At 42.0% G+C, this 17,770-nt stretch overlaps 1 protein-coding gene across 2 annotated transcripts in view; it reads left to right on the top strand.

Moving 5' to 3' along the window:
- The window catches only part of KCNH1 (potassium voltage-gated channel subfamily H member 1), a 421,068-nt gene that overhangs the window by 326,338 nt on the left and 76,960 nt on the right, over window positions 1-17,770 (top strand). For both annotated transcript variants that reach the window (XM_003800511.2, XM_003800512.2), the window contains exon 10: window positions 15,664-15,860. In XM_003800511.2, coding sequence (XP_003800559.1) covers window positions 15,664-15,860 — 197 coding nt within the window. The remainder of the gene's footprint in view (window positions 1-15,663; window positions 15,861-17,770) is intronic.

Raw genomic sequence — 17,770 nt, 5'->3', positions numbered from 1 at the left:
TGTGGGGGGCCCGGGCTGGGGATTCGAACCCGCCACCTTAGGTGTATGTGGCTGGCGCCTTAGCCGCTTGAGCCACAGGTGCCGAGCCATGCTCAATCTTTCTAAAGAAAATTCTTGTAAGTTTAGTGTCCAGAGGGATTGGTTGAATCATAAATTATGGTAAATCAAGGTAGTTGTTATGATATGAAGAAGTTTTATTGGCATGCAAAATATTTCACATAATTTTAAAAATTAAGGGAGGTGCCTGTGGCTCAGTGAGTAAGGCACCGGCCCCATATACCGAGGGTGGCGGGTTCAAACCCAGCCCTGGCCAAACTGCAACAAAAAATAGCCGGGCGTTGTGGTGGGCGCCTGTAGTCCCAGCTACTTGGGAGGCTGAGGCAGAAGAATCGCCTAAGCCCAGGAGTTGGAGGTTGCTGGAGCAACTCCGCTCCACTCTACCAAGGGCGAAAAAGTAAGACTCTGTCTCTACAAAAAAAAAATTTTTTTTAAAAATTAAAATGCAGAATACATAGCTATACATGCATAGAGTAGCCTCAACAACATAAAAATGAGTATATAAATAGAATAAAGATGGAAGGTATACCAAAATATTAACTAATGTTTTCTGGATAATAGACTTTAGAGTCATTTTTATTGTCTATTTTTCAATATATTTCAATTACTTTCTACAGTTCACTTTTATTCTTTATAAATAACGAGGAGGGGAAAATGGTAATTTTCAGTTCTCATCTGTAGCAATCTTGGAAAATTATCACCTGCTTTAAGTGGAAGCTTAGTAATCTGTTTGCTTGGAGGAGAAATATCGGCTAATTTAATTTTATCTAATTGCGGTTGTGAAGAACAGATGGAGAATAGTCCTCATGTTTCCAAGCCATTGATTTAACTTAACCATTTATGGCTGAGCCTCCACTCAGATGGAGATGCAAGCCTTGTTTGCTCATGCTCAGCGTAGTCCCCACAAAGAAGACTAGTGGCCCACATTTGCATGATGTTTTAGTACTTTTCAAGAGGACATTTGTGCCATAGGGCAATTTTCAACATGCATTATGTTTGTCTTTTCATTTTAAATGTTTTTTTCTCCAGCTTAGCATTAAGCTGGATTACAGTGAATTACAAGAGTGTTTCTGAGCAGATCAGCAAAGTCCTTCTTCTTAAGTGAGGTGGCCAATGTAGCTACCTGAGGATGTCCAGGTTATTACACTTTGAATGGAGACCAATCCTCTTTTCAAAGTTATCCAACCTAAGACATTCTCTTTCATATGCTGGCCCACCTTCCATTGTTCCACTCAGACTCATCTTTTTATTGATGTCTTCATTGATTCATTCCATAAACATACCAGGTACAGTGGTAAGAGTCAGAGATAAAACAGTGGTGCAAACAGACATACCTTTCATCAAGCTGAACCTCTCATTGAGGAGATAGACAAGTAAATGTACATTTTATAATATAGTGCCAGGAGTTTAATAGAATTAAGAACAGAATACTGTGGGAGCTTATGTGACAGGCATCTAATTCAGTTCAGCCATAAGAAGTCAAGGAAGGTGATGTCTGAACCAAACTCGACCAGGCACAGCACTGGCTGTGGTGGCTGGCAAAGGAGGATTAGAGGATGAGTGTTCCAGGCAGAGGGGGCAGCATCTGCAAAGGTTTAGGAGACCTATCTGGGAATGAAAAGCAGTTCAGTATACCTGGGGCATAGCGTTCTTAAGGCTGTAGTAATGAGGGGAGCAAGGCATTGAGCTGTAAGGAATTTGGACTGAGGGCAATGTAGAGCCAGTGAAGAATTTAAAACAGAAGAGTGACAGAATCACATTTTTATTTAGAAAAATCATCCTGGCAGCTGTGTGGAGAGCCAAGAAGAGGCAGAGACAAGCAGGGAAGATGCTGAGAGATGAGAGTAGCCTGACCTGACTTAACAGCTGTGGAACTGGGGAAAAATAGGCAGATTCAAGAGAGAGTTGATAAAATGGTCAGAGGTTGATCATTTATTTTGGATATGGAGATGAGCAAAAGGGAGCAGTCTGAATGATTCAATGGGCAATACTGGAGGATGGCAGGTTTCTGTGGGAGGAGGACCAGTTCTGTTCTGATTGAGATTATCAGAGATCTTTTCTGTTTCTAGTTAATCTAGCCAAAGATTTATTAATTTTATTTATCTTGCCAAAGAACCACCTTTCTTGATTTCATTTAATTCTGGTATTTGGGTTATTTCTTTCCTTCTGCTAGGTTTGGGGTTGGATTGCTCTTTCTTTTCCAGTTCCTTAAGATGATTCATTATATTGTTGATTTATACTCCCTATTTTGGGGGTGTGGGCATTTCATGTGATAAATTTACCTCTTAGGACTGTTTTTGCAGTGTCCCACAGATTTTGATAGCTTGTGTCTTCACTGCCATTTTGTTTGAGGAATCTAATGATTTCCTTCTATATCTCCTCCTTGACCCAACAGTCATTCAGCATAAGGTTTAGTTTCCATGACTTTGTGTGAGGATGAAGGTTTTTGTTGGGAGTTGAGTTCTTTTATTCCGTTGTGGTCTATTTTTTATTCCATAATTTCTATTCTTTTAAATTTATTGAGATTTGATTTATATCCTAGGATTAATCAGTTTTGGAAAATGATCTGTGAACTGACAAGAAGAATGTATACTCTGTATTATTGGCATGGAATGATCTTTATATGTCTATTAAACCCATTTGTTCTAGAGTTGTGTTTAAGTCCATCATTTCTTTGTTTAGTTTCTGCTTGGAGTGGAGTGTTGAGATCTCCAGCTATTATGGTGTTACAGAGTATCATTATTCATACTGGTTAGGGTTCATTTTATATTTCTGGGAGCATTTAAGTTGGGTACATAAGTATTTGGGATTGAAATGTCTTCTTGTTGTATTGTTACCTTGACCAGCATATAGTGTTTATCATTTGTCTTTCTTTACTTTTGTGTCTAAAGCCAAATGTATCCACAAATAGGATTGTGACTCCAGCTTTCTCATGATTTCCGTTTGCCTTAAGTATTGTTTTCCAGCCCTTCACTCTGAATCTTCTGAGGAGGATAGATGTGTTTCCTAAAGGCAGTTCATACTTGGCTTATGCCTTTTTATTCATTCAGCCAGGCTGTGCCTCTTTAGTAGAAAATGCAAGCCATTCACGTTTATTGAGGGAATGGATAAATGTGGTAGAGTTCTGTTCATCTTGTCTTGTGGAGTTCGGTGCTTAGATTTATCACTTGTGCCATTGTGGAAGCTAGGCTTTGTCCTTTAGTTTCTGGATGTCTTTACTTTGCAGATGGTCCACTATAATAGTCAGTGTATAGAACGGGTCTGAGTAGTTTGTGCAGAGCTGGTCTCGTTAGTCTCAGTGTTTGCTTGTCAGTCTTTTACACATAATCAAATCTTTTACTTGGTTTCTCCATTGAATTTGAAGTTTAGCTTAGCAAGATAAAGAATCCTGGGCTGAAGTTTGTTTTATTTAAGTAGATTAAAGACAGATGTCCAGTTTTACTTGCTTGGAAAGTTTCCACTGAAAAGTCTGCTGTTACCTTGTTGTTTTTCCCTTTGGAGGTGAGAAGTTGCTTTTGCCTTGATGCTTGAAGAATTTTCTCTTTCATTTTGACTTTGGCCAAGTTAATTACAACGTGTATAGGAGATGCTTTGACTCAAATCATCCTTGAGTTTTATAACTATCTAGTATCTGTATTTCTTGGTCTCTGGCAATGCTTGGGAAATTCTATACAATGATGTCTTAGGGAGAGCTTCCATGCTTTTATGACTCTTCTCCTTTGAGGATACCTATGATTCATATATTTGTATAATTCACGTAGTGCTATATCTCTCTAGGAGATTTTTCTGCTTTTGTTTGCTTTTCTGCCTTTTCAAATACTTAGGTTAGTTTGAAAGTCTGGTCTTTGAGCTCTGAGGTTCTTTTTTTCCATGTTCTACTCTATTACTGAGATTCAATACTGTGCTTTGATATTCCTTGAATACCTCTTTCAGTTCCTTAAGCTCTGTTATATCCTTCCTAATTATGTCCATATCTTTAGTGACTTATTTTCCACCCATACTCTGAATTCTATTTCGTGTCATTTCAACAAATTCTTTATGGATGGGCTTTCAGTTGAAACTCCATTGTAATCTCTTGAGGAAGTTGATCTTTTCTTAATTTTCATGTTGCTAATTCCTCCCTATGTATGTTTTCTATTTTTAATTACTATCGTCATCATTATTTATTTATAAGTATAAAGGTTAGGGTGTTCCTAAATCGTAGTTGAAGGATATTCTGGTTGGGCTCCATTAGGCAACTCACAGGAGGCAGTTAATGAGTCACTGCTTTCGCCTGTAGTTCTTCCAGGTCACAGCCTAGCAAAGTTGCCTACTGGGGCTACACAGAGCAGGGATCCCAAGGGACTATCCTTCTTTCTTTTAAGCCAGGAGGGAAGGGACTGAACTTCAGGTGAAACTCTTAAGCAGGAGGCAAACTATCCCAGAGTCAGACCAATGCAGGTAGAAGCCAGGCACTACCAAAGTGCTGTCCCACCAAGAACACATTTAAAAAGCCATGGTATCCTCCTGTGGTTAAGGGAGGGGAATCTGCTAGCTGTCTGCCTCTCACAGTTTCACAGTGCAGGCTCAACCAAGGCTTCGGGATTATGCAGTATAGAAGGCCATTGAGTTCCTGCCAGATATGGTAGGAAGGCAGGGCCGATCTCCCTTCGCTGTTTCTGCACCCTACCTGCTTCACAAGCTGTCATTTCTGCCAGATTCTGGCAAGAAAGAGGCTGGCCTCTGCAATGCTTGCTTCCACAGTAGCTATGGGGGTGAAGCAAGGTCCCAGGTCCCTTCATTGCTCCAGCACCTGGGGTGTGGCAATCCTGCCAGATTGTCTGAGCTGGGCTTGTGTTCCTGGTCCTCCCACACAGAGGGAAGCAGGCCTTGGCAAGGGGCTCTCTGTCCAGTTTCTAAAGAAAGGGGGGATGGGCTTGTGGCTACAAGCTGGCTGGAACCAAAATTGCTTTCTATTCTGTCCGGTAAAAGGGACATTCAGAGGAGTAATCACCTAGGTGCAGGAAAACAGTCTCTGGTCCATGGTGGCATTCTCCTGTGGAGACTTCCTATTGTTTGCTACTTGCCTAGATCCCTTGAGTAAGGGGAGGGGTCCCCTTATCCTTCTGTTCAGCTCCAGGCTCTTCTGAATCTGGTCCATTCCACCACTGTCTTCTGTTCTCTCTCTTCCTCTTTCTCATCTTCATCTTCACAGTTCCTCTCAGTGGGGTTGCTGAACACTTATATTTCCTCTCCCTGCCATCTACCCCCTAATTTCAATTGCCCCAATTTCACTTCAGTCTAATCTTCTTCCTTCTAGGTGGGACAGTACCTGCCTCTAGTCCAATACCTGCCTCTAGTGGGCCATGTTGCCCAATCTTCCACCAGTTCCATTTTTAGATCTATGGGTTTCAGCTGAGTGAAAATTGTCCAGTGGGAGATTCTTGGACTCAGAAGAGAGATGGAGATTTGAGGTATAAATTTGGGGACCATCTTGATCTAGGTGGCAATCAAAGCCAGGCATGAGTCTGACAACATCCAGAAGGAGAGGGCAGGGTAAGAAGCAACAGATGTAGCATATTCCTGAGGAATCCCTGTTATAGGGGACAAGGGTATGTCTCAGGAACCTGAGATGGACTGTCAGAAAAGGAGAAACGAAGTGAGTGGGGACAGCACAGAGGTTGGGGGTGGAGGGTTAAATGGGCATTTTCAAATGTTATAGAGGATGTCATGCCTTGTAAGACATACTAGTATTTTATGGCCCAGTAAGAAACTGCCAGATCATTGATTGTAAGACATTCTGATTTCAGAGATAAAAAATTATAAACAACATAAATATATACTAGAATCAAAGAACTATGGTTTAATGAAGGCTAAAATGTACCTTTTAAAATTGAGACACAAAGGAGTTATTGTCTGTAGTGAGAGCAGCATTAGTAGAGTATGAGAGTATGAGAGAGGAGCAATGTTAGAGTAGCCTGAGAAATAAGGAGTGAGTTCTGGGTTCAGGGGTGCTTCATGAGTCATGTAGAGCTCCCCAGAGTTCTGAACTGAGATGGTAAGTACGACAGGTACAGGTCAGATAGACCTAATATTAGAGAATGTGCTTTATATTTCAATCCAACAATTCCCAGTGTTGAAGCCCAGAATCAGACCCACGTCATGGTGCTGACTGGCACAAGCCTACACTTGTGTGTACTGTTCCACATTATCTCTGGCATGCCGGGAGCATGCTTCTTATAAGAAGTTAGTTCCTGAGCAGAGAGCAAGGGGCTGACCTATACATTTTTCTTCCAAACTCAGAATCACATAAAGAGAGAGGTTAAAGGACTAATGCAACTGGAACCACCTTCTCATTGAAGGAAATGCCAGAAATAGGAGCATATTATTCCCCCTCTTCCTGGTATTCCTACTGTCAAAGAGACAGTATAAACAGGACTCCCAAGATATTTAGCTGATAAAAGGAAGTGAATTATAACCAAATAAGTACAACACAATGTCCTCCTCCCCCCATCCTCCCCACCCCTGACCAGACTTCTGAATTGGCTAGGATACAGATTCACAGGCTCAATTACCACCATTCAACTTTTTTTCCTTCTGTTTGGAAAACTCACCTCTCTTTTTTACTTACATCTAAATTCTCTGGCCTCACCGCATAAGGCTAGCTCCATTTCTGTATTCTTTACAAAGTCTCCATTGTCCTCCCTAGCCTAGCCTCTCCCATTATCTCAGTTATTACATTTGGTTGTGGTAGTTTTGTACTTTACTTTTTATTTTTTTAAATAAATTTTAAATAAATTTTTTAAATAAATTATACATATTTATACCATATTTTGTCTTATGCATCTATTTATTTCATATACACGTGTTTATTTGGTTTTGTACTTTACACACATTCATACATTTTGTCTACGTCACTTGAACATAGAGATGATCACATATCCTTCTGTTTTATTAATATCCCTCGATATGAGTGGAACCTTGCCTGAACCACAATGGGTAAGGCCAACTTGTTGAACTGGGTGAAACTGTGTGCAGAAAGATAGTGAGGCTTACCCTCATTTTTAGGAACTTTCAGTCGACTAGCTGGCTGGGAAAGAGAGTCAGGTGTAGTTCACCAGGAATCTGGCATAATCTTATAGGTTCTTGTGTGGGTATCACCGACCAGTGTCCCATTTCCAGTACAGAGATGGTTTGCAGAAGAACATCACATTACTCTCCTCAAAAGAAAACAAACACTCTTGAACATCTCTGACCTCTTTTACAAAACTTAAAATGAGACCAAACGTTTTCTAGAAATAGATGCCTCTCTAAGAAGTAGAGTGAAATGTAGGCCTGTCACTGGTACCAAGACCTTGTCAGCATTTTTCTTGGCCCTGCTTTTTGTGTTGGCATAAGAAATTCAATAAGATATGTGGCTGAGTACTTGATAGCCCAACACAATCAGATAAGACCTGGTACCTAGAGCGAAGGCTTTATTCCTACTAGTTTATTTTCACAACTCAGATGGGAAGGCAAGTTGATGAGATTTCCCTTTTGTCTCTCCGTCTTTAATGTATGTTTTCACATCTGTAAACTGTAGTAGATAAAACAAGGTTACATACTGCCAGTGGCATTTATTTTTGCAGTAAGGATAAGAAGAGCTTTGTAGTTTTATTACAGATAAGAGGTGGCAGTATTTATAAGATGTCAAAAGTTTGCTTACCCATTCCCCCCACGGTCTCAGGCAGTCCAAGGGAAACAGCCCTAAATATATGTAGGAGAATTATTAATTATTCTAAAATAAACTTTAATGACTGGACTTCAGCACCTTTGAGGGGAGGCATACAGTGGGTGCTTAGATCAGGGTCCTAGTGGTGCCTGAGCCTGGCACACAGTGAATCCTCAGCAATCCTGGACCTCTGGTTCACAACCAGGGCTAGGCTGAGAAGTGAGTGGGTATCACTAAGGTGAATACTACTCTAGTCCCTGGAGTTTTTGTTCTGAATATGCTGCCAGAGCCTCCATTATCATGTTACCACTCAGTCCTTTAGACTCATGGAAGTCTGCTTTTTTCTGGAGCAGGTGAAGAAAGAACCTATGGTCAATACATTGTACTGACCCACTGGACTGTGGGGTGTTGAAATGGCTAGGATACAGGTTTAGCTGCTCCAGTAAAATCCCCAAATAATTGAAGCCTAGACAAGAGGGGAAGCTTATTCTTCTCTCATGTAGCAGTCCAGGTATAAGCAGGCTGTTGTGGCAACTTTATGGTATTGGGTACCTAACCTCTTACTAGTATATCCCTTTGCCCTAAAATCGATGGGTTGCCTTGATCTCCTTGTTCAAGATAGCTCGCATCCTCATTCCTGCCAGGAGGAAGAAGGAGGAAGAGAAAGGCACAGCACGATCCTTCCGATTAAGCACATGACCTAAAATTGCATGCATCCCTTCTGTATGTCTCCTGTCCACCAGAACTTGGATAGATGGGCACACCCAGCTACAATGTAGTCTTTCTTTTGGTGATCTTTGTTCCCAGACAGAAGTCATGAGTTCCATTACTATAGAGAAGAGAACTGATTTGGGGGAACAGTTAGAAGCCTGACTAGGCCTTAGCTCCTCAAAATTCTGCCTCCAATTTATCTTTATTTCTATTATCTAGCAGGGTGCACACCCAAGGCAGGTCTCATTAAATGTTGATTGAAGCAGGAGGAGATGCAGAGGACAACTCACTGGGAGCCTTGCACAGCCTCTATCAGTCCGAGGCACACAGCAATCACAGGCAGGCAGGAGGCCACTCGGGAACTCAGTTTTCTGTCCTACATGAAGCTGATAATCCTTGTGGAATTTGCTTCACAGGACTGTTGGGAGAATTTTTCTTTTTTGGGTTTATTGAATACCTACTGTGTTCCAAGCACAGTACTAAGTTCTTTGTTCTTTGTTCACATTCTTTCATGTAAACTTCACAACAGGTCTGTAACATGGGGCCTTAATCTTGTTCAGGCTGCTGTGACAAAATACCAGAGGCTAGGTGGCTTATAAACAATAGGAGTGAGGCTGGAAAGTCCAAGGTCAAGGGCCAAAAGGTGTGGTGTCTGGTGAGGGTCTACTTTCTCCTTCATAGACGGTGCCTTCGCACTGTTCTCTGACGTGGGGGAAGGACTGAGGGAGCTGTTTGGGTTTTCTTTAATTGTGGCACAAATCTCAATCATGAGGGCTTTACCTTCATAACCCAATCACCTTCCAGAGGTCTCATCTGAAAATACCACCAGACGGGGCTTAAGATTTTAACATATGGACTTGGGGTAGGGGGGCACCAATGTTCAGACCATAGCAGGTTGGTATAGTTATCCACATTTTATAGCTGAGTAGACTGAGGCTAGGAGAGGTAAGATGTCAAGTGGTATTCATTTATTTATGCATTTGACAACCACTGAGCATCTGCCATGTGCCAGAGACAGTGCTGGGGGTGTGGCAGTGACAAGTGTGATGGGTGCTTCCAGAGGGAAACATGGACTGAAAGGGTACACATATGGGGAGCTGTTCTGGTCAAGGGATCAGAGAAGGGGGTGTAGGCATATTTTGAAGAATGAGCAGGAGTTATCCAAGGAGTGGAATAGAATATCCTGGGCAGTGCTGGGAAAGCCCTGGTGTGTGAGGGGAGCCAAATTTAGAAGGACTCTAAGACCAAAGGGCAAAGAATAAGAGGACAGGAAGACTGAGGCCAGTGCATGCCTCCAGTTGGGTGGGCCCGGGCTTGTAGCCAGCTTGTCTGGGCCTGAAATTCATGTTGAAAGCTTGGGTGATCAAGTTCTGGCAAATGTGCTGTGGAAAGAACTGAGGAGGAACAGATTGAGGGATATTCCCTTTTTATCTTAGTCATGTCTTTAAGAACCTAAGAGGAGACCTGATTTAAGATACCTAGTACATGGCTTGGCTCCCATAGCTCAATGAGTAGGGCGCCAGCCACATAAACTGGGGCTGGTGAGTTCGAGCCCAGACTGGGCCTGCTAAAGAACAGTGACAACTGCAACAAAAAAAAATAATTGGGCATTGTGGTGGGCACCTGTATTCCCAGCTACTCAGGAGGGTAAGGCAGGAGAATCGCTTACACCCAAGAGTTGGAGTTTGCTGTGAATTGTGACACCACGGCACTCTACCGAGGATGACATAGTGAGACTCTGTCTCAAAAAGATAGTACTTAAGATGAATCCAGGTAGTGTGAGAGCTGTCTGAATCCTTGTCATTGTCCTCCTGAACTATCCAGTTTAGTGGTGTGCACACATTCTGCCTGGGGCTTGCCTAAAAAAATTAATCCAGCTCCCCTTATGTCTCTTAAGTAGAATTCTTCCTAGGTCCAGGAGAGAAAAGGCTGCTTCCTCTGGCCTCTCTCAGCTATCTCAGGACTCTGCAGTTACATTTCACCATCCTAAAGAAATGAGTAAAAAGCTCCACTTTGTCCTAAAATGGCTTGAGGACAAAGGACTTCCTGATGCCCTAGGGAGGAGGAATAAAGGCAGTGGGGTCAGCCCTTACTGCATTTTTATTTCTAAAACTTCTTTGAACTCCCAGAGAAGTCCTCAACAGAATAGTGGATCCAGATGTTTAAACAGCTATTCAGCAAGTTAGCTGCCTGTTGCCCTGCCACTCCACCTCAATGTACAGAATAGAGAAGGTGCTTAGGTGAGTTTGTAGCCAAATAAGGAAACCATGTATGTTTCTGAAAGGATTACAAAATATAAACCAGCAATACTCATCTCTACAAGTGAGTAAAAGAGCAGATAATTCAAAATATTTGAGGTGATTCAGAAGCTGCTGAATGACTTTCCATTTTGCTGAAGAGCCAGACCCTTGTGCCCCAGGGCCTTCGCACATGCTGTTTTTGCTGCCTGGGATTATCTCCATGCTTCAGTGTGATGCAGGTAAACTTGAACCCCTCCTTTAGGCCTCAACTCAGACATTATATCTTGGAATATTTCTCTTACCATTTGAATTTTAGCTGGTAACTCTCCCCGATTATAGCTCCAAAAATGTTGTAATCTCCTATGTCTCCATCCCTCACTGCATCAGTTGTTCCACTATTCCCCTAGAACCGTGCCTGGTTGAAGTTGCATAAATGACTTCATTATAATTGGTTTGGGTCTAGAAATAATGCTCTCAGGAACAAATAGTGATTTTAACTTCAGGATTTTATCTTGCTAAGTAAAAGATACCACGGTGAGTAGTTCTTAAAAGCACAATAATAAAGAATAGTGAAACACTGTTTGGCTATTAAACATTTCATTTTTGCTCTGATGCCCTAGGCCTACCACGCTCACTCAGATACTATCTTTGAATAAATAGGGCCTTTTCTAAAGGGTTCCATACAGTTGTAGGGTTCAAATCAGAATTGTTTCCCTGCAGTTCCTTGACATTCTGAAAGGCTGTTTGATCCTCTAGGGCCCCAGTTTCAGCACCTCTTGAATGCCCTGGTAGCCCCATCGGCCCCACCCTATTCTCATCCATCTCCTTTCAGCCTCCTCAGGTGGCTGTTCCAGGCTTTGCCCTTCATTAAACCAAACTGCTTACAGGGGCTTGGTTTTCTCCAGGGCTTGCAGAGACAGCCCCTCCCCATCCCTGTGCTACTTAAACCCTATATCCAGCTTCCCACCTATGTTTTGTGTATGTTCTTCATTCTCACCTTTGTCCCTCCCCCCACCCCGGGGCTGTTTATGTCCCCTGCAAAAGTGAAGGTTCAGTTGTATATTTTTGGTGAGACAGGGAAGAAGAGGAGGATTAATTATTATTGGGATGTTTGCCTGGAGTTTTAATTAGACTGCCTTTCCTTACTCCCCCCACTGGCCTTTTCTTTCCCTCAGCTTAGGTCTGCTTAGAATGTTAGTATTTTAGAGAATTGGAACATTAGGTTTTAACATTCCGCACTTAGAGCCTCAGTGTAATAAATAAATCAATATGCTGATTGCCTCCAGTAGTTTGATTGCTGAGTGCATCAGGGTACCTTTTGTTCTGAGTGAATGATCATTTCACACACTAGCAAATGAGAGACGAATGTGGGTGTAGCTCTTGTCTCGGTTTCTGATTCGCAGCCCTGACCTGGGAAGTCATTACTTCCAGTGGTGTGTGTGTAACTTAGAGGCAGCCTGCCAAATGCTCCATATCCTTCCTTTTGACAGTTTTCCCAAGTTATGCATGTGATAAAAACATTTCTCATTGCCAGAATAGTTCTGGGTTTGTTTTGAGTCTGACAGGTCTTCTGATACCACATTCTTAAACCTCACTAACAGATAATTTATACCCCAAATGCTGTCTTGACAGGAAACAAAATTGTATGATTTTCAATTTGTGTTAAAAATCAAATTCAAGTTATGACAACACTGTGAGACTCTTAGGCCCCACAGTTTAATCATGATTATCTTACCATGAAATTCTTTTTGTAGTAGGAACTACTCACCGTTTATTGTTTCTGTCAAAACCTTTGATTAGAAAATGTCTTACAATGGGAAGGTTGTCATTTCTAAAGATGTAATTATTTATTTCATGATACGTTCCAATCACAATATGGTTACCCTTTATGTAGAAGGTATGTCTTTGAAGAGTTGTTTATAAACTGAATTTTTTGGATAAATTCATACATTGAATAGTACATAAGGTACTATTATTTTACTTCATGAATTCTTATTAAAGTATTCCCATGTTCATTTGAAATGTATAATGCTCATATATTGGGTCTTATTTAAGTGGGGATAATCTTAGCAATTCATTTCTACTCTCAGTGATTTTAATTTAGTTGTAGACTATGTTTTTACCCAGTAGAAGACTGTGCGTTTTGTAAGTTCAACATTTTCTCACTGATAATCCAAATGCTTACCCAGGAAAATCTGCTCCTGTTAGAGCCACTCCTTACTCTTTCTTGTCTCATCTTTCAGGGAAAGAAGGAATGCCAGCTCAGAGCTGGGATGATTTGTGATGTTCTGATGTAATATTAGGTAACTTACCAGATAAATTCTCGTGTCTTAGCCTAGAGCTCCATGATTCTATGTATGTATATTCTGGTTACCTATTGTCATGTAGCAAACCACCCCTACATTTAGTGGCTTAAGAAATTTATTATTATCTCTAACCCTTCTGTGGGTTGTTTAACTCAGCTGGTTGGCTCTTACCTGTGCTTCCCAAATGTGGTTACAGTCAGGCTTTGGCCGGGGCTGCCTTCATCTGAAGGTTGGACTGGTCCAGATGACCAAGAGGGCTCAGCTGGGCTATAGACAAAAATAGTTACCTTGTGACCCCTTATGTAGCTGGTGCTTCCCATATGGGTCCCTGAGGGAATGTCCCGAGAGTGTTCTAAAAGACTCAGGCAGAAGCTTCATGGCTTTTTATGTCCTCACCTCAAAATTCTAGAACATCACTTCTGCTATACTCTATTAGTTAAGGCCAGTGACTAAGGCTAGCCCAGATTTGAGGGGAAGGGAACTGGACTGCACATCTTGATGTGAATTGCAGCACATATATGTAGTTGGGAAAAGAATGGATAGAGTCCATCTTTTAACTGTCTACCATAATGTTTCAGAGGAAGAGCATTCTCTATGAAGGGCATGTCAGTTACTGTGAGAAGCATAGGGAAGTTACAGAATGCGTAATAGGTATACATGCGTTGGCCAGCCTTCTTGGTTAGAACTCATTACTAGGGAGTACATAAAGCATGAACTTAAATCTGTAGAAGCCAGTTAGCATCCCTTAGAAAAAACTGTTCCTATTGACTTGCCCCAGGCTAAATTAGCCCTTCCATGTTCCAGATGTTTGGAAAAACTTGATAAGGAAACTATAAATAGCATAGTTCTAAAGGGAGATTTACCTAGAAGCTTCCAAAGTAGGTATCCCACTCACATTGGGTCAGTAAAACCATCTTCATATATTGGAACACATAGAGAACTGTGGATTAATGTATCTAGTACATTTGTTTTTCAGCTTATGTTTTGGAGGGGTTTAGAGAAGGCTATGCCCAAGGAATACCTTATATACTTAGACACTTCCTGATGTTTGCGGAAAAGTGAAGTTCTATCCATGTGCTTGAAAGTATAATTACCTCCTTAGCCTGAATTAAGAAAAACAGCTGCCCTGTTAATCAGACTGAGCTACAGGTACCTAACTTCCAGCTGTGGAGCTTGGCTGATCTGGATGCATAGGCTGAAAATTCCCTTGAATACATTACTTTTTGCCCTTTGTAGCAGTTTTTTTCTTCCCCCTGCATACTTCTCTCTGGTTCCCTGGGGATTTAAATTTGTGTTTATCTTTGCTGAAAATTTAGAGGCAAGATAAACAAAATTTAAGCTATTTATAATCAGAGGCTGTGCCAGGAATAAATTAGCTTTTGCATTAGACATATGTTAAAATGTTGCTTACTGGGAAAGGTGGGAAGAATATCTTTAGGTGTGGAAAGCAGATCTTTAGAGATGATTGATAGAAGTTTGACCTAGAATATGGCCATGGGAGATTAGTATTTGGCTTGGTTCGGGCTGTCATAGCAAAATACCATAGACTGGGAGGGTGGCTAATAAACAACAGGAATTTGTTTCTCACACTTTTGGAAGAGGGAAGTCCAAGATCAGGTGCCAGCATGGTCAGGTTCTGGTGAGGGCCCTCTTCCAAGTTGCAGACTGCCAGCTTCTCATTGTATCCTCATGTATGGATAGAGCACAAGAGAGGCCTTTGGGTTCCCTTCTGCTAAGGTCATTAATGCCATTTACGAAAGCTACAGCCTCATCACTGAATTACCTCTCCAAAGCTCCATCTTCTGATATCATTGCATTGGAGGATAGGATTTCAACATATGAATTTGTCATGGGACAAAAGCACTCAGTCCATAGGATTGATCCATTGCCTTCTTAGATGTATTCTTGTGGAGTAGTAGGAGATGCCATTTATATAAGGCCCATATTTTAGCAAGAGTAAGAGACATCCTCTGGAAAGGAGATGCCATACAAATTTAATCCTTGAGGCAATAGATAGGGTAGGGGACGGAAGGGACCCTATACCTTCTTGACTTCTTCCATGTAAATTATCCCAGACAAAGGAAACCTCTTCTGCTCTTTAGTTCCCCAATGAAGAATCCACACTCGCCCTGTTAGCAGCCTAAATACTCACCTGTCTGTGAGTCATAGCAATGTAGACCCACAGTTTACCTTCCTTCCTTCCTTCCTATCTGCCTGCAAATATTGACTGAGCTCCTACTATGTGACAGGTACTGTGTTACATGAAGCAGTAACACATGAACTCTCAAGCTTGGGAGACATATAATAACCTAGCAAACAAACAGTATAATTACACATTACAATTAGTGTTATAGAAAATGGGGATATCATAAAGAATAATGAGGGATGTCCTATTTTAGATAAATGATCAAGATAACCTCTCAAAGAAGTGACATTAATGATCTCAAAGCTGTTGCTCAAACTTTGACATGTGTTATGTGATATTTTAAAGTTTCTTGAATAGCATGTTGTTAAGGTTCAAGTTAAAATTGTTCTTGCCTTTTCTAAGCCCAAGCTGCAGAATGCCATATGTACTGCCATTCTGGGGAGCAGAGGGAAGCCAGTGGATGGCCAGGCCCCCCTGGCCAGCACTTTTCTTATGACAACCTTCTCTCCTTAGGGAAAGGAGACGTGTTTGGAGATGTGTTCTGGAAGGAAGCCACCCTAGCCCAGTCCTGTGCCAATGTTAGGGCTTTGACCTACTGTGACCTGCATGTGATCAAACGGGATGCCCTGCAGAAAGTGTTGGAATTCTACACAGCCTTTTCCCACTCCTTCTCCCGGAACCTGATTCTTACCTACAACTTGAGGAAGAGGGTAAGCTGATAATTTCAGTTTTTTCTACAGAGAACAGTCCCTGCACTTTGAATAATTACTGGGGCCAGAAAAGTCCTGTCACTGTATATTTAAGAGGAGTAATTGGTTCTAAAGAGGATCTGTTCATTAATTGCTTTGTAGACCATTTGCTATAAAATGGAGGAGAGAGATTATTGTGTGATTAGAGATTATTGCATGATTTCGAAAAGATGAGTAAAACCTCATGGTTGCTAAAAAATGGCTGTATGGGGCCACTGCCACTTAATTCACGTAAACTGGATTCTCTCTGGTGACTGGGCCCCTGAGTGGCGTGAGGTCAGTAATCGGCCAGCTGGTAATAATTTTTTATACTTAAGTGTGTATATTTTATGTCCAATGAATGACTTAACAAGCATATAACCAGACCACTTAAGATGTAGAAACTTGCTTTACCCTCAGACTAGATGGGCAGTGCTGTATAGATGGAGTGCCAGGGTGAAGCAGGACATGGGATCTGCATCAGAGGTGGGCCCCTCTCGGCCCTGCTGGTCTGCCACTTGCAGGACACTAGGAGTGGTGGTGGCAGCATCCTGTTAAAATACAGATTTCCAGGCAACACCTCAGACTGGAACCCATTTAACAAGCACCCAGTTTTTTTGTGTGTGAGTGTTTTTTTTTTTTTTTTGGAGACAGAGCCTCAAGTTGTCACCCTGGGTAGAGTGCTATGGCATCACAGATCACAGCAACCTCCAACTCCTGGGCTCAAGCGAGTCTCTTGCCTCCGCCTCCCAAGTAGCTGGAACTATAGGCACCCGCCACAACGTCCGGCTAGTTTTTGGTTGCAGCTGTCGTGGTTTGGCGGGCCCGGGCTGGATTCGAACCTGCCAGCTCAGGTGTATGTGGCTGGTGCCTTAGCTGCTTGAGCCACAGGCACCAAGCACAAGCAGTCAGTTTTTAGATTCGCTGCAGCACCAGATTGATGATCTCCTTCCCCACATTATAGTGGCCATGGGCATAGTTGTTGGCAGCATCTTCCTCGCCAGATATCAACTTCACGGTGGAAGAGCTGCATATAAATGCCAGTTGTTAGCCTATCTGTGATATCATTTGTTACCCTATCTATGACATCCCAAGGCATGTGCTTGCCAGCGCCTGTCTCACTGAAGGTGTTGAAGGAGTCATTGCTGCTCTCTGGGGGCTTGTTGCTGGGCATCGTGCCATTGGGCTGGATGCCATGCTCTGGGTAGTAGAACTCCCGGCAGGCGTTGCTCACCTGCTCCTGGCCTAGTCCTCATGGATGGAGATGCATGTGCTTATGCTTGGCTGCTCCGAGAGGCGATGATTGTGGAGGATTGTTGATAGCAGGTGCTCTATGAGTCTCCAGGAACACCACAAATCCTTGGTAATGATAATTTTTTAAAAGATGTGAAAATATTTAGTTGCATCTAGAAAATAAGAAAGATGTGGAATTTGATTGTCTAGAGAATGCTTTGTACATGACTGCCAACTAAACTGATTGAGAAATGATTAATAGGTTAAGAACCAGAAGCCTTCTTTTCTGGTATTTCTTTCATGCTCAAATCATCACAATTGCTCCATCTGTCTCTGTGGGCATTAAAATTTTGTACTCTTTGAGTTTTCACAACTGATTTTCTAGCACTTTGTTTATTACTTTTGGTTAAAACATTGACAAGATAGCTGTGCACCTAGAAAAGTCACCTCAAGAAGTTGTCACAGGAATCTTTCCCAAAGTGACCTCATAATCTTCAATCTTTTCCTAGTCTCATGGTCCCTGTCTCTACTGACATGATCTGATTTGTCCTGAGGTTCCAGGTTTAAAGCCCTGGCATCATCATTGACATTACTTCTCTCTCACCCATGCCTTGGCATCGAATCCTGTTGGTTCCACCTTAGCTCTCAAATCTGAGTCT

This window comes from Otolemur garnettii, unplaced genomic scaffold (genome assembly GCF_000181295.1).
Source record: "Otolemur garnettii isolate 467f Iridium unplaced genomic scaffold, OtoGar3 scaffold00178, whole genome shotgun sequence".
NCBI lineage: Eukaryota > Metazoa > Chordata > Mammalia > Primates > Galagidae > Otolemur > Otolemur garnettii.
Note: the sequence above shows the minus strand (reverse complement) of the source record. Positions and strands in the feature narration are given on the sequence as shown.